This window comes from Artemia franciscana, chromosome 19 (assembly GCF_032884065.1).
Source record: "Artemia franciscana chromosome 19, ASM3288406v1, whole genome shotgun sequence".
Taxonomy (NCBI): Eukaryota; Metazoa; Arthropoda; class Branchiopoda; order Anostraca; family Artemiidae; genus Artemia; species Artemia franciscana.
Window position 1 is genome coordinate 24724404 of NC_088881.1, and position 27284 is coordinate 24751687.

Consider the following 27284-nt stretch of genomic DNA (forward strand, 5'->3'; position numbering starts at 1 on the left):
TGGCACTTGGTATTAACCAAGTGACATATAGACATCTCATATTCTGTCGGTCTGTTGGTCTGTCTGTCGGTCCCGGTTTTGCTAATTAGGCACTTCCAGGTAAGCTAGGACGATGAAATTTGGCAGGCGTATCAAGGACCGGACCAGATTCAATTAGAAATGGTTGTTTTCCCGATTTGACGATCTGGGGGGAATGGGGGCCCGTTAATTCGGAAAAAATAGAAAATTAAAGTATTTTTAACTTACGAACAGCTAATCAGATCTTAATGAAATTTAAGGTTTGGAAACATTTTTTGTCTCAGAGCTCTTATTTTAAATCCTGACCGGATATGGTGACATTGGGGGGAGTTGGGAGGGGGAAGCCTAAAATCTTGGAAAACACTTAGAGTGGAGTGATCGGGATGAAACTTGGTGGGAAAAATAATCACAAGTCCTAGATACATGATTGACATAACCCGAACGGATCCGCTCCCTTTGGGGTAGTTAGGGGGTGGGGGTAATTCTGAAAAATTGGAAAAAAGAGGTATTTTTTACTTACGAACGGGCGATTGGATCTCAATGAAATTTGATATTTAGAAGGATATCATGGCTCACTGCTCTTATTTTGAATATCAATCGGATCTGGTGACGTTGGGGGGATTTTGGGGTGGGGGAACCTAAAATCATGGAAAACGCTTAGATTGGAGGGATCGGGATGAAACTTGGTGGAAAAAATAAGCAGAAGTCTTAGATACTTTATTTACATATTGGAACGGATCCACTCTATTAGGGGGGGGGGGGGTTAATTCTGAAAAATAAGAAAAAATGACGTGTTTTTAATTTATGAAGGAGTGATCGGATCTTCATTTTCCAATACATCCCCTTTAGTTTAAGCTGAAAGTTCCAACTTAAAACCATCAACCGTTTCTGAAGTATTGGTGATATGTCCTCTTGACGGAATGTGTGGGTATAGCGGGTTCCGATTTAACTCAATACAACTTTCACCTAAATACAATTAGCTTTAGTAACAGTAGTACCGTCAATAACAGTATTAGCAGTAGAAGGAGTTGCATTAAAATTAATATTAGTAGCCTTAGCTTTAGGTGCAGTAGTAGTTGTAGCAGTATCGAAACTAGTAGCAGAAAGACACGTATCTTTGAAGGATAAACAGGAAGGACGAATGGATTAACAGCAGACTTACTAAATTAAACTGAAGTTGCTGATTTTTTGTAACCCTAGAATGAAGAAGTGTTATACGGGAAGATTCACCATATATATATATATTATATATATATATATATATATATATATATATACTAGCTGTTGGGGTGGCGCTTCGCGCCACCCCAATACCTAGTTGGTGGGGGCGCTTCGCGCCCCCCCAAGTTCCCCCGCGCGCGTAAGTCGTTACGCGCCATATTAGTTACGCGCCATTGTAGTTGTGTCCCTATGTCCCACCTGTGAATATATATATATATATATATATATATATATATATATATATATATATATATATATATATATATATATATATATATATATATATATATATATATATATATATATATATATATATATATATATATATATATATATATATATATATATGTGTGTGTGTTTTTAACTACGTAAAACTTGCGAATATACAACATTCTTTGCTGTCCCATTGTCTGTGCATATAAATAGATTGTCAGGTTTACCGACTCTTGAACATGCAACATATTATGGTCCATGGGAAAACAATCCGTATTCAGATCTATACCTCATGATTCTAATGATTGCCCTTGAGCTTTGTTGATGATGATTGCTTATCGACCATTCCCTGAGTCACCATCGTCATTTATATATCCCCCTGTGCACCCCGGCGTCCCCTTTGTAGTTATGTCCCTGTGTCCGGTCGTCGTCATTTCCCTGTGTCCCGGTGCTTTGTTGATTGCTAATCGAACATTCCTTTTGTCCCGGTCGCTTTCTCTTTGAGTGTCGTCATTTATTTAGATTGTCAGGTTTACCGACTCTTGAACATGCAACATATAATTGTCCATGGGAAAAACAATCCATAGTCAGATCTATACCTCATGATTATAATGATTGCCCTTGAGCTTTGTTGATAGTGATTGCTAATTGAACATTCCCTGTGTCCCGGTCGTCATTTATATTCCCAGTATCCCGGTCGTCATTTGTGTCCCAGTGTTCCCCTTTTAGTTTTTTTTTAATTGGTTTTGACCTTTTTTTAGGTTTTTTAGTTTTTTTCTTTTTTCTTTTTAGTTTTTTTGAAGTTTTTATCTTTTTAGTTTTTAATTTTTATTTATATTTTTTTAGTTTTCTTTTTCTCCTTTTTTTTCAATTTTTTTCCTTTTTTAGTTTTTTTTTCTTTTTTAGTTCTTTTAGTTTTTACCTTTTTTAGTTTTTTTAGTTTTTTAGATGAAAATTTTTTTTAGTTTTTTTCCTTTTTTTCTTTTTAGTTTTTTGTTGGTTTTTACCTTTTTTTTAGCTTTTTTAGTTTTTTTTTCGTTTTTTCTTTTTACTTTTTTTTTAGTTTTTATCTTTTTTATTTATTTTTATTTTATTCTTAATTTTATTAGTTTTCTTTTTCTCTTCTATTTTTCAGTTTTTTCATTTTTTTTAAGTTTTTTTTTTAGTTTTTAGTTTTTTTAGTTTTTAGTTTTTTTAGTTTTTTTTAGTTTTTTAGCTTTTTTATTTTTTTATTTTTTTATTAGTTTTTAGTTTTTTTGTGTAGTTTTTGCCTTTTTTTAGTTTTTTCAGTTTTTTCTTTAGTTTTTAGTTTTTTACCTTTTTTAGCCTAACCAGGATTTGAACCTGGGACCTTCATTCTCTGTTCTGACACCCTCTGTCACCGAGTGACTACTCCAGCATGTTCATTTTGGTGTTTTAAATGGTATATTATTAACCAAATTAATGTGTTTTACAATATACTAAGCATCGTCAAAGCAAAAATGACGACAACTATTTCATGACGTCAGCCGACACAGAAACATGACGTCACCCGATCCACAGATCCACAGACAGACAACTTATTTATATATATACTAGCTGTTGGGGTGGCGCTTCGCGCCACCCCAACACCTAGTTGGTGGGGGCGCTTCGCGCCCCCCCCCCAAGCCCCCCCGCGCGCGTAAGTCGTTACGCGCCATAATAGTTACGCGCCATTGTAGTTGTGTCCCTATGTCCCACCTGTGAATATAGATAGATATATATATATATGGTTTTAACTACGTAAAACTTGCGAATATACAACATTCTTTGCTGTCCCATTGTCTTTGCATATAAATAGATTGTCAGGTTTACCGACTCTTGAACATGCAACATATAATGGTCCATGGGAAAACAATCTGTATTCAGATCTATACCTCATGATTCTAATGATTGCCCTTGAGCTTTGTTGATGGTGATTGCTAATCGACCATTCCCTGTCCCGGTGTCCCGGTCGTCATTTACATCCCCCTGTTTCCTCCGGTGTCCCCGTTGTAGTTGTGTCCCTGTGTCCCGGTCGTCATTTATATTCCCTGTGTCCCGGTCGTCATTTGTATCCCGGTGTCCCGGTCTGTATATACATTCGTTTTTTAGTTTTGTTTTTCTCCTTTATTTTTTTCCTTTTTTTTTCTTTTTAGCTTATTTAGATTTTTAGATTTTTTAGTTTTTTTATTAGTTTTTAGTTTTTTTTTTCTTTTTAGTTTTTTTGTCCCGGTCGTCATTTATATCCCCCTGTTTCCCCCGGTGTCCCCGTTGTAGTTGTGTCCCTGTGTCCCGGTCGTCATTTATATTCCTGTGTCCCGGTCGTCATTTGTATCCCGGTGTACCGGTCTGTATATACATTCGTTTTTTAGTTTTGTTTTTCTCCTTTATTTTTTTCCTTTTTTTTCTTTTTTAGTTTATTTAGATTTTTAGATTTTTTAGTTTTTTTATTAGTTTTTAGTTTTTTTTTCTTTTTAGTTTTTTTGTAGTTTTTACCTTCTTTTTAGTTTTGTTAGTTTTTTTTTTACTTATGTCCTGGTCGTCATTTTTACTCCCTGTGCTTTGTTGATTGCTAATCGAACATTCCTTTTGTCCTGGTCGCTTTCTCTTTGAGTATCGTCATTTATTTTTTTCTTTTTTAGTTCTTTAGTTTTTACCTTTTTTAGTTTTTTTTAGTTTTTTAGATGAAATTTTTTTTAGTTTTTTCCTTTTTTTCTTTTTAGTTTTTATTGGTTTTTACCTTTATTTTAGCTTATTTTTCAGTTTTTTCCTTTTTTTTATTTTTTTTTATTTTTTTTAGTTTTTTAGCTTTTTTACTTTTTTTATTAGTTTTTAGTTTTTTTGTAGTTTTTGCCTTTTTTTAGTTTTTTCAGTTTTTTTTAGTTTTTTATTGGTTTTTACCTTTATTTTAGCTTATTTTTCAGTTTTTTCCTTTTTTTTAATTTTTTTTTAGTTTTTAGTTTTTTTAGTTTTTTTACCTTTTTTTAGTTTTTTTAGTTTTTAGTTTTTAGCTTTTTTATTTTTTTTATTAGTTTTTAGTTTTTTTTGTAGTTTTTGCCTTTTTTTAGTTTTTTTAGTTTTTTAGCTTTTTTATTAGTTTTTAGTTTTTTTTTGTAGTTTTTGCCTTTTTTTAGTTTTTTTAGTTTTTTAGCTTTTTTATTTTTTTTATTAGTTTTTAGTTTTTTTTGTAGTTAGTTTTTTTAGTTTTTTACCTTTTTTTAGTTTTTTTAGTTTTTTAGTTTTTTAGCTTTTTTATTTTTTTTATTAGTTTTTAGTTTTTTTTGTAGTTTTTGCCTTTTTTTAGTTCTTTTATTTTTTTAGCTTTTTTATTAGTTTTTAGTTTTTTTGTAGTTTTTGCCTTTTTTTAGTTTTTTCAGTTTTGACGTCACCTGATCCAGTTTTTTCAGGTGACGTCACCTGATCCAAATAGATTGTCAGGTTTACCGACTCTTGAACATGCAACATATAATGGTCCATGGGAAAACAATCTGTATTCAGATCTATACCTCATGATTCTAATGATTGCCCTTGAGCTTTGTTGATGGTGATTGCTAATCGACCATTCCCTGTCCCGGTGTCCCGGTCGTCATTTATATCCCCCTGTTTCCCCCGGTGTCCCCGTTGTAGTTGTCTCCCTGTGTCCCGGTCGTCATTTATATTCCCTGTGTCCCGGTCGTCATTTGTATCCCGGTGTCCCGGTCTGTATATACATTCGTTTTTTAGTTTTGTTTTCCTCCTTTATTTTTTTCCTTTTTTTTCTTTTTTAGTTTATTTAGATTTTTAGATTTTTTAGTTTTTTTATTAGTTTTTAGTTTTTTTTCTTTTTAGTTTTTTTGTAGTTTTTACCTTCTTTTTAGTTTTGTTAGTTTTTTTTTTACTTATGTCCTGGTCGTCATTTATACTCCCTGTGTCCCGGTGCTTTGTTGATTGCTAATCGAACATTCCTTTTGTCCTGGTAACTAAAAACTAAAAAAAAAAACTGAAAAAACTAAAAAAAGGCAAAAACTACAAAAAAAAACTAAAAACTAATAAAAAAAATAAAAAAGCTAAAAAACTAAAAAAAACTAAAAAAACTAAAAAACTAAAAAAACTAAAAACTAAAAACTTAAAAAAGGAAAAAACTGAAAAATAGAAGAGAAAAAGAAAACTAATAAAATTAAGAATAAAATAAAAAAAATAAAATGATAAAAACTAAAAAAAAAAGGTAAAAACCAATAAAAAACTAAAAAGAAAAAAAGGAAAAAAAAACTAAAAAAACTAAAAACTAAAAAAAACTAAAAAACTAAAAAAACTAAAAAACTAAAAAAACTAAAAACTAAAAAAAAACTTAAAAAAAGGAAAAAACTGAAAAATAGAAGAGAAAAAGAAAACTAATAAAATTAAGAATAAAATAAAAAATAATAAAAAAGATAAAAACTAAAAAAAAAGTAAAAAGAAAAAACGAAAAAAACTAAAAAAGCTAAAAAAAAAGGTAAAAACCAATAAAAAACTAAAAAGAAAAAAAGGAAAAAAAAACTAAAAAAACAAAAAACTAAAAAAAAAACTTAAAAAAAAGGAAAAAACTGAAAAATAGAAGAGAAAAAGAAACCTAATAAAATTAAGAATAAAAATAAAAAAAAAATAAAAAAGATAAAAACAAAAAAAAAGTAAAAAGAAAAAACGAAAAAAACTAAAAAAGCTAAAAAAAGGTTAAAAACCAATAAAAAACCAAAAAGAAAAAAAGGAAAAAAACTAAAAAAAATTTTCATCTAAAAAACTAAAAAAAACTAAAAAAGGTAAAAACTAAAAAAACTAAAAAAGGAAAAAACTGAAAAATAAAGGAGAAAAAGAAAACTAAAAAAATATAAATAAAAATAAAAAAACTAAAAAGATAAAAACTTCAAAAAAAACTAAAAAGAAAAAAGAAAAAAACTAAAAAACCTAAAAAAAGGTCAAAACCAATAAAAAAAAACTAAAAGGGGAACACTGGGACACAAATGACGACCGGAATACTGGGAATATAAATGACGACCGGGACACAGGGAATGTTCAATTAGCAATCACCATCAACAAATCTCAAGGGCAATCATTAGAATCATGAGGTATAGATCTGAATATGGATTGTTTTTCCCATGGACAATTATATGTTGCATGTTCAAGAGTCGGTAAACCTGACAATCTAAATAAATGACGACACTCAAAGAGAAAGCGACCGGGACAAAAGGAATGTTCGATTATCAATCAACAAAGCACCGGGACACAGGGAGTATAAATGACGACGACCGGGACACAGGGACATAACTACAAAGGGGACGCCGGGGTGCACAGGGGGATATATAAATGACGATGGCGACTCAGGGAATGGTTGATTAGCAATCACCATCAACAAAGCTCAAGGGCAATCATTAGAATCATGAGGTATAGATCTGAATACGGATTGTTTTCCCATGGACCATTATATGTTGCATGTTCAAGAGTCGGTAAACCTGACAATCTATTTATATGCACAGACAATGGGACAGCAAAGAATTTTGTATCGGCTGACGTCATGAAATTAGTTGTCGTCATTTTTGTTATGACGATGCTTAGTATATTGTAAAACGCATTAATTTGGTTAATAATATACCATTTAAAACACCAAAATGAACATGCTGGAGTAGTCACTCGGTGAGAGAGGGTGTCAGAACGGAGAATGAAGGTCCCAGGTTCAAATCCTGGTTAGGCTAAAAAAGGTAAAAAACTAAAAACTAAAAAAAAACTGAAAAAACTAAAAAAAGGCAAAAACTACAAAAAAAACTAAAAACGAATGAAAAAAATAAAAAAGCTAAAAAACTAAAAAAACTAAAAAAACTAAAAACTAAAAAAAAAATTAAAAAAAAAACTAAAAGAAAGGAAAAAACTGAAAAATAGAAGAAAAAAAGAAAAAATGACGACCGGGACACTCAAAGAGAAATCACAGACTGGGACACCGGGACAAAAATGACGACCGGGACATAGGGACACAACTACAATGGCGCGTAACTAATATGGCGCGTAACGACTTACGCGCGCGGGGGGGCTTGGGGGGGCGCGAAGCGCCCCCACCAACTAGGTGTTGGGGTGGCGCGAAGCGCCACCCCAACAGCTAGTATATATATAATATATATTTATATATATATATATATATATATATATATATATATATATATATATATAACAACAAAGCTGACCCATGCAGCCGAGACACCTATAAATATCTCAAAAGGAGAGTCGAACGGGAAGTTCGAAAGGCATTGCGTAACCATGTTACCGAGAAATGCAAGGAATGCGAAACCTAGTTTAGGAACGGAAACAGTCAAAAACTCTTCAAAACAGTTCGTGAACTGTCTAGCAGGAAAGATCCCACCTCCACAGCAATCCTAGACAAACAAAATAATCCCATCAACGACGCAAAAATGAAGCTCGAACGATGGAAGGAATATTTTGTAGATAAATTAAATCCCCAGATCATTGCCGATCCCCGCATCCTAAATTCCTTCCCCATTAATGATCGAGAACCTCCACCACCACTCTTAAAATCAGAAACTGAGGCAGCGATAAGATCCCTGAAACGAGGGAAAGCCCCGGGACCGGACGGTATTACTGCTGAACTAATTAAGATTGAGTCAGAGGACGTCGTCGAATTGTACCACAAAGTTGTGTCAGCCGTATGGTCAACGGGCCACGTCCCACAGCTATGGTGTAAGGCAGCAGTGGTCCCAATCCACAAAAAAGGCTCAAGAAGAGAGCGTGAGAACTACCGCCCGATCAGCTTGACCAGTCATCAAGCTAGAATACTGACCAAAACTCTCCTACGTAGAATCCAAGCCATTACAGCCTCTATTCTGGGTGAATACCAAGCTGGCTTCCGACCTGGACGATCGACCATTGACCAAATCTTCACCGTTCGCCAGCTCATGGAACGCTTTGTCGATTTCAATAGAGACCTATATCATCTCTTTATTGACTTTCAGCAAGCCTTTGATTTAATCTGGAGGAAAGGTCTGTGGCACATCCTAAGACATTACGGTATCCCCGACCAAATCGTGACCAATTATTGAGAATATATACAGCCAATCAAGAAGCCGGATACTCACCACTGATGGACTCTCTGATGAATTCTCAACATCCTTGGGAGTTTACAAGGATGTATTCTGTCGCCCCACCTGTTCAACCTGTTTCTTCATGCCATACTGTCACTGATACCAGACGAACATGGAGCCAAAATAGGTGGAGTCCTAGTAAAAAAGCTCGCCTATGCTGACGAAATCGACCAGCTTTCTACAACGGCCGCTGATCTCCAAAGACAAGCGGACTATCTCAACGAAGCCACGAAACCTTTTGGCATGCAAATTAACGCCAAAAAAAACGAAAGTTATGGTCACGTCACGCCAAAAACAAGCAGCCACTCCTTCCATAATGATTGACGGCCACCCAGTTGAAACGGTCGACCAATTCCTCTACCTGGGCAGTCTCCTCACAGCGGACAATTGTCACACCTCCGACATCAAACGCCGCCCAGCTCTTGCTAGCTCCAGTTTTAAAAGGCTCACAAATATCTGGAAATGCCGAAACCCGTCGAACCAGCTGAAAGTTCAACTTTTCAACAGCCTGATTGTGCCAATTGCTATATATGGGTGTGAGACCTGGACCTTGAAAATCGAAAATGAGTGCAAGCTACTTGCATTCGAGATGAGATGTCTCCGTGGCATCGCAAGAATCACCTACACTGAACATGTGACCAATTAGGAGGTGCGAAGACGGCTGAAGTCCCCCGACACAATCCTAAATAAAATCAAACGACAACAACTGCGATGGCTCGGGCATGTCAAGAGAATGGACCAAGACCGTCTACCAAAAATCTCCCTCGAAGGAACAATAGACGGATCTCGACCACGAGGAAGACCTAGCAAGAGGTGGATTGAAAACTTTGACCGAAAGCGCATCGCTGATTTGACTCGAACTGCACACGATAGAACCACGTACCGAGCCCTAGTTCATGCCCTGTCAAAAGAAGTGGCCCCAAAACGTCCCACGAGGATGGACGGGACTTAAGTAAGTAAGATATATATATATATATATATATATATATATATATATATATATATATATATATATATATATATATATATATATATATATATATATATATATATATATATATATATATATATATATATATATATATATATATATATGCTACTGTTACTGCTACTACTACTACTATTACTACTACTACTAACAAAAAATCACCGCAGCATCATGCCGCTTGAGGCCAACAAAGCTACGTACGCTTTATATATACGTATATATATATATATATATATATATATATATATATATATATATATATATATATATATATATATATATATATATATATATATATATATATTCGTATATATACGTATATATACGTATATATACGTATATATACGTATATATACGTATATATATATATATATAATATATATATATATATATATATATATATATATATATATATATATATATATATATATATATATACTAGCTGTTGGGGTGGCGTAAGTCGTTACGCGCCATATTAGTTACGCGCCATTGTAGCTGTGTCCCTGTGTCCCACCTGTGAATAGAGATAGATATAAGTATATATATTTTTAACTACGTAAAACATGCGAATATACAACATTCTTCGCTGTCCCATTGTCTGTGCATATAAATAGCATTTATATTCCCTGTGTCCCGGTCGTCATTTGTGTCCTGGTGTCCCAGTTTGTAATTTCTCTTTGAGTGTCCCGGTCGTCATTTATATTCCCTGTGTCCCAGTGTCCGGTCGTCATTTGTGTACCGGTCAGTAATTTCTATTCAAACAATCCCTGTGTCTCAGTCGTCAATTATATATCCCGCCTGTGCCCCCGGCGTCCCCGTTGTAGTTGTGTCTCTGTGTCCCGGTCGTCATTTATATTCCCGGTCGTGATTTGTCTTTGAGGTTCCCGTTCGTCATTTATATTCCCTCTTTGTCGGTCGTCATTTGTGTCCCGGTCTGTAATTTATCTTTGAGTGTTTTTTCTTTTTAGTTTTTACATTTTTCATTTTTTTTTTCTTCTTTATTTTTCAGCGTCACTATGAAGTACATATCGCCGAAACTTTGTTTTTTAACTTAAATCTGGTAGGCATTGATGACCTTATCCAAGTTAAAATCCCAAACCCAATCATCATCGCTATCATTTTCAGTTTTGATATGTTTTGACTCTCGCTTTCCTGGTGGATTTTCATCTAACTGCGCGGTTTTGCGCTCTTTAGCCGCAAGCCTGTTTCTTGCTGTTCTTGTGATTCCTCGGCACGCTTTCTTTCTTACTTTCTCTATCAGCTGCAAGCCTATTTTCTTGCTGTTCTTGTGATTCCTCGGCACGCTTTCTTTTCTTACTTTCTCTATCAGCAGCGTGAACGCATTAACGCATGTCTTAAATACCATTAATGACGTCACCGTCAAAGCAAAAATGACGACAACTAATTTCATGACGTCAGTCAACACAGAAACATGACGTCACCTGATCCACAGATCCACAGACAGACAACTAATTTTTATATATATAGATATATATATATATATATATATATATATATATATATATATATATATATATATATATATATATATATATATATACTACTACTACTACTGCTACTACTACTATTACTACTACTACTAACAACAAATCACCGCAGCATCATGCCGCTTGAGGCCAACAAAGCTACTTACGCTCTACCTCCTTCCCAATCTATTCAAAGCCTCCCTCTTTAAACCCTTCCAGGAAGTTCCCGTTACCTTTAAATCTTTCTGTACATCCTCCCACCCCAGACGAGAACGACCTCATTTCCGTTTAGCCCTAAACGGTTGGCGGAAAAGGACAATCTTCGGCAATCGGTCATCTTTCATCCGCAGAACGTGCACTAGCCATCTCAACCTTTGTTTTGTTATAGCCCTAGAAACTGTGATTGAACCATATTTTTCGTAGACAACTATTTGTAATATGGTCAGTCAGCCGGGCACCCAGAACCATTCGTAGGCAATTTCTTCGGAAAATATCTTGTAAATCCTCATCCGCTTTTCGGAGCACCCATGCTTCAGAGCCATATTTGACCACTGTCATCACTTGTATCTTGATTTGCAGGCATATCTTCCAATTCTTCCAAACTTTTTCAATACTCCTCCATCCCAATCTATCCAAAGTCTCTCTCTTTACACCCTCCCAGGAAGTTCCCATTTCAGTCAGACGGGTACCCAGAACCAGAACCGTAGGCAATTTTTCAGAAAACATCTAGTAAATCTTCATCCATTTTTCGGAGCGCCCATGCTTCAGAACATTATTTGACCACTGTCATCACCGTAGCTTCCAATATTCTAATCTTGATTTGCTGGCTTGTCTTCCAATTCTTCCAAACTTTTTTTTAACTGAGAAAGAAACACCTATTCTACTTTTGATATCTCCACAGTTCGCACCGTTTATACTAATAATACTACCAAGATAAGCGAACCTACGCAGCTGATCAATCTTTTCGTTATCCAAGGTCACATATTCATCTTCACTTATTCCTAGCCTTAGTGGCTTAGTCTTCTTAATATTAATTTTCAAACCTACTCTACGACCCTGAACTCGCAAAATCTCTAAAAGTTCATTCATTTTGCTCACACTTTCATCTAATATGCTTAAATCATCAGCATAGTCTAAGTTCAGGAGAGTCTTTTCTCCCCATTTGATTTCGTGGTCTCCCATTGCCTTTACTGTGCTCCTTAAGTCAAACTCCGTCAAAATGGTCCTTATAAAAGGGGAAAGTACACAGCCCTACTTAACTCCTGATTTAATTCAGAAATTTAATACTTAAATGTTTGCAGCAGCGGCTTTAGGTCTCATATTTATTTATTCTTCGTGGGGGAGGGGTGGCAAATGTATACCATAGGAGTATAGAAATATAAAATTATAAGAATTTAATGTCAGCTGTCACAAAAACTGGAGGGGGTGGGATTTGCCCCCTGCCCGGATCTAAAACCGCCACGGAATATACGCTTCTGAATTGTAAAAAAAAACAACATAAAGTTCTCAGAAAAAATTAGCTAGCATCGGCAAAAGACAACTATTAACTATTGCATAGAAATTCGTGTCTAAAAGCGATATGAATTCGTTAAAACTGGTTATATTCAGGTTTAAAATGCGTAGTTGTTTACTTAGAGCCAAGTGTACAGGAGGTATATGAATAACGGTAATTCCCTTGTCTTTATTTGATTTTCAAATGACCTAAACTTTCAGTAATTGTGATGACTTCCATAATTGATCATTCAGAATAAAGGGGTAAACATAGCCAAAAGACTGACACCGCTTTGTGATTCGTTGTCATCAGGTGACTTCGTGTTGTGATAACTTGATGGACTAGTAGCAACCACTAGCCTCATTATCGCTGCCGGTCTCAGTAGCCAAGGTATTCTAATCTAATCCGTATGATCAATTGGGCACGTAAGCGGGAGAAAAGCTTTAGACTGTCAGCCACCCCCTCCCCAAAAAAATTCCTGAGTTCTTTTCATTGGCTGAATTCATTTAAAATCCTGGGAGGAGAGGGGGTTGCAGTGAAAAATGAAAAATGAGCCATCTTGCACCATAAATTTGAAAGTATGCTAAAGAAAACTGATCTGATTCTATGGAAGCTTGAATTCTGTAGGCTTATCTTAGTTTTGAAAAAAATTTCGAAGGCACTAAATATCAGTTTGGGTAGCGAAGTGGTGTATGGGAGAATTTGCCTCGCTGCCCCATAGCAAATTGCGCCCTTTATGCTTCCCGCTTTTCCATGTTCTATTTGTCATAGAATTTGTCTTTTTTTATTCATATCGAGAAACAAAAAAAAATTAAATAAAAGTATGGAGCAACATTAAAACTCAAAACGAAAAGAAATCATTCCGTATATGGAGGGTTTGCCCCCTCTTCAATACTATGTTATTCACACTAAGCTTTTTAGGGCTTTTAAAAGGGCTTCCTGTTTTAATTAAACAACATTCACGTTTTAAGAGTTGGTCTTTAAAAATTGGGCAAATAGTCTAACTGTAGCATTAAAGAGCTAGGTATTAAAGTGGCGGGACCGCTTCATATACGGAATATTATCTGTTCTTTTTGTGTTTTAAAGTTGCCCCTTACTTTCAGTTGAAAAAATTGTTTATTTTTTTAATATTTGATCGTTTTTCAAATAATGTCGGTAATTCTGGCTCACCCTCCATGAAACGTTTTTCCTCTTCTCACGAAAAACTCCTCCGTGAAAAGTTCCTCCCACGTCAAAATACAAACCCCCCTATAAATTCCTTCTGAATAATTTCAACCTCACTAAACCCCCCCCCCAAAAAAAAAAAAATCTTGCGAATGATTTGGCCTTTGATTTGGGCCTTCCTCTTTAAATTTTGATCGTTTTTGTGATCACACCGAAAATCCCCCCTTCCATGGAAACTTTTTCTTGGAAGCTCAAACCTATTGCAAATTTCCCTCGGACAATCTCCCCTGAACATCTAAACACATAAAATTGAGTTGGCAAAGACATATTAAGACAAATAGAAGGACTTTCGTACAGTAATTCTGTCAAATTCCCCCAGTGTACAATTTTCCCTGAAAATTTACCCTGGAAATTTCTCTCCCCATAATAACAAATACTATACGCAAACAATGGGCAAATTTCACAACTTACAGCCCTTTCTCTACTGGCTATGGGTATTCATATTACCCTTAAAGGCATTGTATATTTCAACTATGCCGAAAAAAACGACTATGTCATGATTTTGTTCGGACGACTTTGGGGAAAAATGGGTGTGTGAGAGGGACAAGATCCCCTCTAATCTTTTTTGGTCACTTGAAAAGGACGCTAGAACTCTATTTTCTGTTCGAATGCACCCTCAAACCTATTAGTTTGATACGATCACTCCTGGGAAAAAACAAAAAAACAAAACAAAGAAAAAGCACTTATCTGTGATCTTTCTTCTGGTAAAAAGTAAAAACTATATTATTCTATGTATGAGCTTGAAACTTCTACAGTAGAGACCTCTGATACCTTGAACCTGACAGCTTGATTTTCATTAAGACTTCTTGACTTTTAAGGGGTGTTTCCACCTGTTTCGAAAATCAGGAAAAAATTTTCAGTGAAGAAAACGGTATTATGCCGAATAGGTGAATACGATCAAGGTTGAGGAACCGCTTGTGCAGGAGTTAGACGTGCATATGAAATCGGCCTGTTAGATACACATAAAACTAGTTAAATAACTAGCTGAGACTGTTTTGTTTTTAACTAGCTTGCACATACAGCTGAAAAAGTCAGGCTGTGTAAAAACACCCCTAAAACTAGAACAACACTAACTATCAACTTGCCAATGAATGTCCAGCTTGAGACTGAACGCGCAGAACAAGATACTGGCTTTAGGTACCTTTGGAGCACAGTCACATAATCCTTAGACAGAGATGAGAAATTCCATTGTCCTTGCAAGCTCAGCATTCCAAAGCCTTTCTGTGTCGGGAAATCAACCGTGTGCTCGCTCCAGCTGGTAAGGTAAAAAGGCCAAGGATAGGGCATTATACTTTACAGTCCGTACTGGCGGTGCTGATCTCCGTTTCTTAGCCCTTCAGCTGGGAAGTGCAATGAGGGGTTAGGGGCCAGCTATCCTGTGCTTTCACACACCCTTCCTGTTTTCCTTCCCCAGATTTCTCCAGGTACCCATTTAGGGTTGGGTCGACTCTGGCTAAGCTTACAGAGTCACGCCGCTGACCCCAGTCCCAAACTGAAGACTTGGGTACACCGGGATTCTAACCTGCGTCCTCTCAGACCAGGGATCCCGAATCCAGCGCACCAGTCCATTCAGCCAGGACGGCTCCAGCTGAAATTACGTTTGCTCTGTTGCAAGGCTTAATCGGTCCGAACATATGCAACTGACTGTCTAAAGTTTAAAGCTGAGCTGGAGAAACGAATCACTGCAGATAGAAACAATTGCGTACACGGATGCTATGCATGAAACGGACGAACAGAAAAAGAATCTTGAAATTCTGTGGACACATAAAGTAGACAGACATATCCGGTGTAATCAGATGATGAAGATGGCGACGCCTAGGATATGCAACAAGCATGTCGGAATCCAGATTGAGATCTTTTTTTTAAGTCCTCGGTATTCTTCTAATTACAAATATTATGTTTCAATTAACTCGTCCGTTCATTTTTAACCGTCTACCGTCCAAAATAAATTTCATCAATTCCTTTAGTCTTTTTAAAAGTAAAAAGCCAATCATTAGCGTAATTTCTATCAGTCTACACATCTTTTTCGTAGGAATGAATTTTGCTTTTGATTATTCTTTTTTCATGTTTATTGTCTGTATTTTATGTTGAAATCAACATCAAATTCAATTTTCTGCCTTTCTTCTTTCCCTCAGGTCGCGTCTTTCCTCCATTTCGTTTTCTCTATTTATGCATGTATTCAATGAAGTTTTAGGAGCAAATAGATGCAAAAAATAAACATCTGTTTTTTTAAGGAGAAGGGGGAGGGGGGGAGTAATTTACTCATAAATAAAATTTCATTCAATCTTTTTGTATAAAATCAAACGCGTCAAGATAATTTTGAAACGCGGTCCAGGTGCGATCGCAGGAATGTATCTCAGATGGGGAATGGGCATGAAAAGAACATAAAAGGTAATTTACAAGAAAAATGGAGGGAATCATGGGGGAAATCAAAATAATCTTAAGACTTGCTAGGGGTCTTTCTGCTACTTTTGTACGTGCCTGGTGAGATTTATACAACTAGTAATTTCTTTATTTTTAGATCCAGTGTTTGTCTTCACACAAGTAACCAAGAAAGCAGGAACGTCTACCGGGATAACTGCAATTGTCTTGGGCAGCATAGCTGTATCATATGCCCAAAATAAATGGTGTTACACAAATGAAGATACTACAGGATTGAAAGCTCTAATACCCCACTGGATGCGATCAGGAAATCCATTGTCTGCGTTCCGATGTCCGAATTTAGAGAACTACATTACTAATAATGAAAGTGACGATAATTGGTTATATGATGACGAAGACGAAGAATTTGAAGATGAAGATTTATATCCAGACTTCCTTCCAAACGAGAGCATGCTGGACAGCGGATTGACATTTGTGAAGAATCTTATGGCCTGGAAAGCCAATTCAAAGGAAAATGATGAGCTCTGATGAATTCTAATATAGATTAAGAAGAAACTATTCCAAGAAGATTTAGGTTGTGAAGTAAGGTCATTCCATATATGGCAAGTCAATATTTGTCTCAAAACTCATGAATCCACGACTAATAATCGCAAAAGCGTAGCCACAAACATCTGGAAAAGCACAGCCGGCTTTCCACATTAGTAAATTATAGAAAATGACTATTAGGCCAGAGTCGAGCGAGTCAAAAATGGAAGGTGTCAAAACAGGCCCAAAACAAAGTGACTCGGAAGGAAAGAATTTTGAGCGATGACGAATGCTTGGAAATATCAAGAAGTAAGACAGGGGAAGTTTCACACTGTGAAGTACAGTCTTTCCTTATCAAGGAAACCAGTATTTGTCTCAAAACCATTGCATCTGCATCTAACAATCGGGAGAGATTGTAGCCACATCTATCCTTGAAGATTTCCGCATAAAGGAAGTTTAGAGAATGGCTTCTGGCCCAAAGTAGAGTGAGCTAAAACTCGAAAATGTCTCCATCATTAAGTCCTAGAAAATCATGAATTTGGGAGCAGAGCAACGTGATAGTTTGAGTGACAATTCACACAATCTTGTAACATGTAGCAACCTTTGATTATGAGTTACGTGAAAGATAATATTTAGCGAATGAAGATATGATGTTCCCTATTTCGCCAATTGAACATAATTGGTGACTCACTAGACCTGATTATTCCTTGAAGATTCAAATTAAATACTAACAAATAGCGGAAACTTAAAGAAAGCAGCTGGAATATAGTTTTGGTTATGAATCAATAAGAAGACTAGAGCTAATTTACTTCAGAAAATTTTACTCCCATCTAACATCATACTGAATGCACGTTGCTAACTCATAACTGTAGAATTAAGTCTGTGCAGCAAAATTAAGTTTTTCACAGAACAATATTCGTCTTCAGCCCCCAATAATCTCGGAAATGCAACAAACGGCATAACATCTCCGATATTCATAAATTCAATCAACTCAAGCTAGTTAATTTCATTTTAGCTTAGTGAGATCGGAATCTTCCAATATTCTATGTTCTGATTAGATTCATTTTATCCATAGAATCTCATTCCCAGTTGAGTTCTCCCTAAAGAATAACAACATTAACGATTTTTAAAAGCAAATTTAGTGGCACGTACAAACAAAATCTTTTTGTGAACACTTTGCTAGCATAAAACACAAACAAAATGAATATTGTTTTCAGTGTTGCTTTTGGGCATCAAGTGCAAAGTTCAAAACTTTTCGAAATATACAGCGTGACAGTAAAACGTATAGATCTACACACTTAGCAATTAGTTATAAACATAACATGTATTTAAGAAATGTATGTACGAATTAAGTTAATTTGAAGGAGTGGGGGTTTCACAATTCTGTTTTAGAAGGAGGAATTTTTGACAATTCTCTACCTTGGCTTCCTAAATAAGCGAATCTTAAGGACATCATATATAATCTGGATCTTTCAGGCTATACCAGGTTCAAGGATCTGTCGTTCCCCTTCCTACATAAATGACTTATTTAAAATAGTTCGATTTTTAATCCCTTATGATTATTGAATGGTTGTTTTTCCTTAAATCTTTCTTAAGGCTTTGTTAAGGCTTTCTTTTTTTGTGAATATACTGAAGACATTTTGGCAGTTTCACATATTTCCGCAAATTATGATCAAACAAGTTTGCCAGCAATAATTGTAAACATTTTTCTTACAATGCTGACATATTGCAACAATGTCTGCAGCAATTACAAAAACTTCTAGCATTGTTTGCTAATAACTATTGTTAGCAACAAACAGGCTCACTAATTTACTTACAACCCAGAACACATGCTGCTTATAGGCTGTCTCTTTTAGGCTGAATCAAGTTTTTTTTTTCTGCAGTGGTCCAAACTAATCACGGGTCCATCCAAAAAGCTAACTTTCAAAGCCTAATTTATCTAAGTCTCATAATACTTGGCTTAAACCCAATCCGATAGAAATTTGCTCGTAAATCATGTAGAAATTTTGGTTTGTAGTCTTACAACCGGGTGTCAGGTCTAACAATTAAACCCCCCAATCCCTGTTGAAAGTATGATGTTTTCACCAAATAGCAGCTGATATTTACAAAAAGCTCACATAAAAAAAAGAAACTTTAATTGAGCTCCAGAACATGCAAAGTTTTGAAACATTCTAGAAAATACTACACTTTCTTGGAAAAAAAAAATTCGAACATTTGCCCCTCCTTTAATTTCTTATATGCTGTTCAGCCCTCATTTATACAATAACTGTTTTGTCTGTGAATTTCAAAGATATTCCGATAAGTTAACGGTATCATTATTTATTACCAGTTTCTAAATAATGAAGCAAGAAAATAAAATACATAAGGCGTTTTATGGGTTTTCCAGCTAGCATATGCTTTAAACTAATCGCTATGAAATACAGACTTGTGTAATGGCGAACAATTATAAACATATAAAAATTATTGCCGAATTGTTGAAAAAAAAAATTAGAGGAAACATTTCAACTACCATATCCATGTGTTCATTAATTCATGCTCAGAGTTTGTTTAATGATAGATTTAACCGTTATGAATCTTGTAGTTATTAATTTCAATTTTCAAATTAGTCGTTTAAAAATTGTGTAGGATACATTTTGCACAGTTTTCGACTGGACGAACTATATTTGGGTATATGCTGTGCTGTATCAATTGGCAACACCCAAAAAACCGGCTAAGTCAGCGGCAGATCCAGGAGGTGCGAGCCCTCCCGACTTAGTGGTAGCTTTGTGATTGGGACCGCTTGCTCTGGTTTGGGTTGGGACGAGAGTTATATTTTTGTATTTGGTTTTTAATAGTTGAATTTTTTATAAGTTATTAATTATTAAGACTGTTTCTTTTTGCAAAGAAGTTTGAAACAAGGTTTTAGTTACTTTGTGTGCTCTCTTTTAGATTTTACTAAGGACGCATACTGCCAAAAAGTATTTAATTAAATTTAGGTTTATCAAGGGAATCTGTCCGCATTACCACAAAAGCAAACTGAGAGGCAAAAATCTTCATTTCGTAATAACAAGGAGGGGAAATTTGAAATCCAACTTTTTTAGGCTGTCGAAATGATATTTCAGGATTGTGCTGTCACATAGGGTCTGAAAAGCAAAATATTCACTTCTTTGTACAGTCAAAAATTTGTTTTCAATTCTTGCTATGGCATTGTTTTGGTTTTTGGGATTGCTTTTTTTCGAAGCGGGGTAGTTTTTAAAACGTTTTTTGTAGGGAATTTGTATAATAGAAAGTAAATGTATGAGAAGTGCAAAAATTATTAATATAAGTTTTGGATTTTGGTGAGCAAATGTTGGCCACTTTACTGCCTATTTTAATTAAATTAAACCTCTGCATTATATGACATATCACCTCCTCTGTTCCTCCTAAAACATTAAAATAAATGCTAAATTCTTTAGAACTTTAATAAGGATTCGTACAAGTATATACTTAAAACTAAGTATAAGAGTCCAAATACTCCTTTAAAGATCGGAGTAATCATTTAAGAAGAATATATTTTTTAAAATTGTAAATAAAAGAAGGCAAATAATTATGGTTTTTTCCAGCTGGTATAGATGGGTCTCGGAATTCTCAGTTTGAATCAGTGGAATGGCATCGATTTTTTTTTTCGAACATTTACTAATAAAATGTTAATGAAAAGTGGAAATTCCCAAAACTTGAGTTAACCACGGAAACAGATTGCAACTACAATATTACTTCAGAATTTCTCATCTTCTCAATACCAACCAGTCACAAAATATAGTTATGCTTTTGTATAGGGGTTGCATATATTTGGCCATAAAATTGTCTAAACTACTGTATATACTGCTGAGGATTTTTTATGCTTATTTTGATACATGCCTTTCAATGATATTTCCACAACTAGATGTTTATAAATCAAAATTTTTACTGGACAATTCTCTTACTTAATGCTAAATCTGAGTCGTTTCAAATTTTTTTTTTTTTTTTTTTTTGCTCAACAGACATATCAAGATTTAACATTTTAATTGAATATCTGAAAGTATCAAGATAAAAAAAAAAATTAGAAATCTTCACACCTGGAAACCCTGAGAATTTAAATCACCAATCTATACCTATTAAATACAAAGATTACAAACACATAATTGTTTTTTCTTAAGGAGCATTTCGACTCATATACTTAGTTTGAAGCACATTCCTACATGCATCTTTAATAGAGTTCATATTTTTCTGACGATTTTGATCTTTATTCGAATATTTTAGGATGAATAGAAGAGGAAATACTTACGAAGAGCTCTAAACTGACAGGACTAGCCATTATAAACGTTCACCGAAATATTGAGGTAGACATCGACCGTGTAATATCTAGATATGGTGGGAGTTGGTCTGTCGGTCTGTCGGTCTGTCTGTCGGTCCCGGTTTTGCTACTTTATGCACTTCCAGGTAAGCTAGGACGATGAAATTTGACAAGCGTATCGGGGACCGGACCAGATTAAATTAGAAATAGTTATTTTCCCGATTTAACCATCTAGGGGGGGGGGGGGGGAGTGGGGGTCCGGTTAATTTGGAAAAAATGGAAAAAATGAAGTATTTTTAACTTATGAGTGGGTGATGGGATCTTAATGAAATTTGATATTTGGAATGATACTGTGTCTCAGAGCTCTTATTTTAAATCCCGACCGGATCTGATGACATTATGGGGAGTTGGAGGGGAAAACCTAAAATGTTGGAAAACACTTATAGTGGAGGGATCGGGATGAAACTTGGCGGGAAAAATAAGCACAAGTCCTAGATACATGATTGACATAACCGGAACGGATCTGCTCTCTTTAGGGTAGTTGGGGTAGGGGTTAATTCTGAAAAATTAGAAAAAATGAGGTATTTTTAACTTACGAACGGGTGATCAGATCTCAGTGAAATTTGATATTTAGAAGGATATCGTGTCTCAAAGCTCTTATTTTAAATCCTGACCTGATCTGGTGACATTGGGGAAGTTTAGGGTGGGGGAACCAAAAATCATGGAAAACGCTTAGATTGGAGGGATCGGGATGACATTTGGTGGGAAAAATAAGCAGAAGTCTTACATACGTGATTTACATAATTGGAACGGATCTGCTCTATGGGGGGGGGGGGGGGGGGTTAATTCTGAAAAATAAGAAAAAATTAACTTACGAAGGAGTGATCGTATCTTCATAAAACTTCATATTTAGAAGGACCTTGTAACTCAGATCTCTAATTTTGAATCTCAACCGGATCAAGCGTAATTGGGGGTGGGGGCAGCTGGGGGAACAGGGAATCTTAGAAAATACTTAAAGCGGTGTGATCAGGATGAAACTGGATGGGAAGAATAGAAACCTGTCTAAGATACGTGACTGACATAACCGGACCAGATCTGCTCTCTCTGGTAGAGTTGGGGGGGGGGGGGGGTAATTTTGAAAATTGAGGTATTTGTAACTTACGAAAGGGCGACCAGATCTTAATGAAATTTGATATTTAGGAGGATCTTGTGCTTTAAAGTTCTAATTTTAAATTCCGACCAGATCCTATGACATTGGGGGGATTTGGAGGGGGAAACCAGAATTCTGGGAAACCTGAAAATTGAAGTATTTTTATCTTACGAATAGATGATCGGATCTTAATGAAATTTGATTTTTAGAAGGAATTCATGTCTCAGAGCTCTTATTTCAAATCCCGAACAGATCTTTTGACATTGGGCGGAGTTGGAGGGGGAAATCTTGGAAAAATGCTTGGAGTGGAGGAATCGGGATGAAGCTTGGTGGATAGAATAAACAAATGTCCTTGATACGTGATTGACATCATCGTACTGGATTCGCCTCTTTGGAGGAGTTGGGGGGAGGGGTTCAGTGATTTGGCGGGTTTGGTGCTTCTGGACGTGCTAGGACGATGAAAATTGGTTGGCGTGTCAGGGAGCTGTACAATTTGACTTGATAAAGTCGTTTTCCCAGATTCGACCATCTGGGGGGCTAAAGGGAGAGTAAAATTTGAAAAAATTAGGTATTTATAAGTTACGAGTGGCTGATCGCATCTTAATGAATTTTGATATTTAGAAGGACATCGTGACTCAGAGCTCTTATTTTAAATCCTGACCGGCATTAAGCCTCTTATTTTCCTTTTTAAATCAATCTATTGATTGATAGAATTTTGTTAAAGCTCATACCATATCATCTCTTGGCTCTTAGCTCTTCTCGCCTCGTCACAAGTGCCATATGAGCTCTTAGCTCTTGTTATAGCTGACTGTTTTTTGTATCAATATTTTGATACCATTTTAATTTCAACAGATTAATTAGAATTTTAACCCTCGCCAGATTCTAGATTAAATTTACGACCATTTCCACTCCCTCCCTACGACACATAATTGTCGAGGTTCCCTTTAAATTAAGGTTATTTTTTTCGCAAAAAATTTTGTTTATCGAAGCAACCTATTATGCCCCCCCCTCCTAAAAAAATCCTGGATCCGCCTCTGTGCTAGGTGTATGCTGTTAATTTGTATAAATTCAAAAGACAACATGTACTACCACCCCTGATGTAAGGTAAATCTTGGTAAATTTAAACTGCAACTGACAAAGGTTCTAAAATTTTGTATTTATTTTATCTAATTTAAACCGAAAAATGAAACTGAAATGATGCATGCGCAATATTTGTCTTATAACAAATAAAGTGCACCATAAATAAACAATACAATAAGAAAGAAAGCAAGTTCTTCTGTATAGCACAACAATCTTCCGCTTTAGCAAAAAAACCCTTTCATCTACACTTATTAATTTTTCTTGCTTTTCACCCATTTCTCTTAATTTCCTATTTTTACTTTTCTTACTTTTCACTTTTCCTTGCTTAGCTTTGTATTGGGTATTTTATACAATATATTGCGACATTTAAAAGTAGATATGTTTTATAAAAAAAAAAAAAATTATGACAAATTTCAAAAGTAGTGGCTGACTTTGATCGGGTTCAAAGTCCCCTTTCAAAATTCCCTGAAAGTTCCAACCTAATATCCTTAGCTGTTCCGAAGTTATTACAGATATGCCCTTTTGACAACCTATTCAAATGCAACAAGTGTCTAAATTCGGCAGTCAGAATTATAGTACATAGGATTTTATTTTTTTTTGCCGGAAGAAAGATAACGGATGCATGTTTAGTCTATCTATTTTTGAGATAGATAGATAGACTATTTTAGTCTATCTATCTATTATATTTGTTTAGTCTATCTATCTATTGTTTAGTCTATCTATTTTAGTCTATCTATTTTTTTCCTAGGGGTGATCGTATCAAAATAATGGTCTTAGAAGATCGTTAGAGAGCGAATTTGAACAGAAATTAAAATTTCTAGTCTCTCCTCTGGGGGAAATTCGCTAGAAAAAAAATGGCCATGAGATAGGTCCCCTCCCACGCCCAATTTTATCAAGGTCTTCCGATCAAAATTTGAGATAGTCATTTTGCTCAAAACAGTTGAGCTATACCTTTAATATGCCTTTTTTGGTAACATGAGCCCCCGGTAGCCCGTGTAGAGAGGCCTGTAAGTTATGAAATTTGTCCATTGGTTAAGTATAATATTTGTTTTGAATTGAAATGGAATAGTTGTGGGCATCAAGTTATGGCTAATTGTAGAAAAAGCCAAGACAGACAGTCCAATTGAGTGAAAAGCAAACCTGGCATTAATTCCCCCCCCCCCTTATTAGAATTGTATAAAATGATGTTAGTTCATTTGTTAATAGATACGTCTATCTATTATAGTCAATAGCCAATGAGGTAAGATAGTGATAGAACCTTTAGTTTTCAAAGTGTTTGGTTAATTTGGCACGGGTAAGCGGGGGGAGTAATTGTGCCTCTCTTATTGGACCAATATTTGTTTTTATCTTTTTGCAAGTCACACCCGCCTCAGTTCAGTTGACCAAGAATCTAAAATTGACGTAGGACCGTTAGATTGCCTGAAATGAAAGGTAAACAAGGGACGGTCTTAGGCAGGTTGAACCAAGAATTTAGAATTGACATAGGACCGTTAATTTGCTTAGAATTAGAGGCAAACAACTGTCTAAAGTCAAAATTGAGTGGGCCATTCTGCAATGAGTGTCAGGCAAGGCAATTGATTCAATTTATAAACTTAGACATTTGGCCTAATAAAAAAGTTAATTTAATGTTAGTTGGACAACAATTTGACTAAAATTGCAAGGGGAATAAGCTTCCAAAGCCTACAATTTCCTCCTGTCTGTCTTGAATTTTATGCAAGTGAACCCAATTATTGTACAGTAGAAAAATTTGACATGATTGTTACGAAATTTTTTTGTATGTCTTCCTTTCTCTTTGCCAACACCATTGTGCATATGGAGATTTTTAAGGGGGAATTGTACGAGGACTATTTTCAGCGCATTTGGATTTCCAGGAAGACTTTCCATGGAAGGGGGAATTTCTCAAACGATCAGACAAATGATTAGAAATCAAAGTCTTTTAGAAATGAAATTATGCTAAGGATTATTTTTCATGCTGAATCATCCACAAGAATTTTACGAGGAGTAAGGGGTGTATTTTACTTGGGAGGAAATTTCCACGGAAGAGTTTCCGGTGGCGAAGGGAATTTTTCATGAATGGTGAGCCAGATTTACCGATACTATTTGAAAAATGATTTATTTATGAAACCCATCAGAAATTAAATTTAAAAAAAAGTCTTTTCAACAAAAAGTAGCGAGCAGCTTTAAAGACAAAATGGACGTTTATTCATAAAGATATTTTATTTTAGCCTAGTAGTCTAAATATTATCAAGAGATGATGAGTGGAAAGCAAGATTTTCAATTACTCCGCATTTGAAGGGGGTCACCCCTCTCCTAAATAACTTGAGAAGGGAGGCAGGCTATACATCAATTTCTACCTTCACTCGTCTCTCTCTTAGAACTAATTATGTGGTTATCGTAAGCCTCAATGAGAATTTTTTTTTTGGCATTAAAATGTGAACTTTGAGTAATCATCCTTCCTCCCTTAGAACAAAAATATCAGAAAATCCTATTATAGAAGTTTAAGTGCCTCTTATAAGTTTTGTAATTTGTCCATTTCTTGCAGATAGTCTTTGTTATTAGAAAATATACAAAAGTTTTTGCGGAGGTTTTTTCTGCAGGGGGATGGAAGATTGTTCAGGAAAATTTTCAATGGGGAAAAAGTTTTTGTAAAGAATTTTTTTTCAGCGGAGATCAAATTGTCTGACAAGATTTTGCTGTGGTAAAATGTGTGTTATATTCACAAGGGGGCTACAAGATGTATCTGCTTTCTCATTGCACAAAAACGTTTCTAGGGTTTATTTTAATCCTTATCTGAAGATATTTACTTCATAATGCAGGGATGAAGTAAAGTACCCAAGGTAGGTTTTGGCAAAACACAAAAACGAGTAGGCCTACGTTTCAGTGGACTAATTTTCTAAGCCTCATAGAGCCTTCGGATGAAAACTAAATGAATTCTTGGGACTTGTTGTCTTGTATGATTCCAAGTAAGAAATACTACATCGATACCAAATTTGCAAATCTAAACTTAGTATATGGAGAGAAATTCTAGTTGCTCGAGGTGATTTCTGGCGGTATTTATGTGTTAAATTCTGAAGCAACTCTAGTAAAAAAAAAAGAAGCTTCATTCGTCAATAAAAACAAAAGTCAAATCAGAAAGCGTTTCAAAAACTGCCCTTATAATTGCATGTCGGTCCTGAACAGAAAACATTCGCGAAGTGCATCCTGAATGCGGAAAACATAAGTCGTCCCAAATATGACTTTAATGAATCAAAGTACCTGATATTCTGTAGCAATTTAGTTGAGGAAGTATTTGAAAATATCTCTCAGATCCAAAGTCCAATAAACAAAGGAACGATTCATTTTAGCTTGGCTCAGCAAATAAATAAGTAAAATAAATGCGAAAACTGTCGGTTGCCTCCCAAGAGAATAAAAATCATATAAAATTTATGATTATGTTTTTATAATTCCATTACATTAAGATGGACTGGAATCCACTCTAGAATTCCTTAATTCCATCGCATATTGCCACGGCATAGCTTAAAAATAAAGACAAAAGCAAAATTCATGCTTATATGTGTCGGACACGCATATTTATAGTAAATTTTAATGTCTTTACGTGTGACCATAAATTAGAATTTTTCATGCAAGCATTCATTTCGTCTGTAGGGGTTGATCTAGGTATTATAGGTAATGTTTGCCTGAAATCTCCCTCAAGCAATAGGGTTTAATGTGCTGGCAAAGGGTTTGAATTCCCTCGCAAATCTCTCAATGATTGATCCAGAGCCTCGAGCGATTTTTTTGTGCCATTGTGCACTCGTCCCAAATAATAAGTTTGCTTGCCTGCAATACTTTACCCATCCCAGATGATTTGGAAATATTGCACGTGGGAGATTCTGTAGAATGAAAATTCAGTGGCAATTTCAAAGCGGAATGAGCAGTTCTTCCACCAGGCAGCAACGTTGTGGCTGTTCCGGACGACACAATTGCCAACGCTATGTCATTTTTTATCGGATTGATGCCGGAAACAATTTATCACAAACGTTTTAACAGTACCACTCGTTCTATACATGTTGAAACAGCGGCGTTACAATTAGGTGAAGGCATTCCCAAACCCTGAAGAGGTTTGTTTCACAT

At 35.4% G+C, this 27284-nt stretch overlaps 1 protein-coding gene across 3 annotated transcripts in view; it reads left to right on the forward strand.

Moving 5' to 3' along the window:
• The window catches only part of LOC136039461 (uncharacterized), an 87276-nt gene that overhangs the window by 51197 nt on the left and 8795 nt on the right, over nucleotides 1-27284 (forward strand). For 2 of the 3 annotated variants that reach the window (XM_065723225.1, XM_065723226.1), the window contains one exon: nucleotides 16265-20878. In XM_065723225.1, coding sequence (XP_065579297.1) covers nucleotides 16265-16653 — 389 coding nt within the window. In that variant the 3' untranslated portion in view covers nucleotides 16654-20878. Of the gene's footprint in view, nucleotides 1-16264; nucleotides 20879-20907; nucleotides 21088-27284 lie in introns of those variants that run through there. The other variant, XR_010620456.1, reaches the window with a different exon arrangement.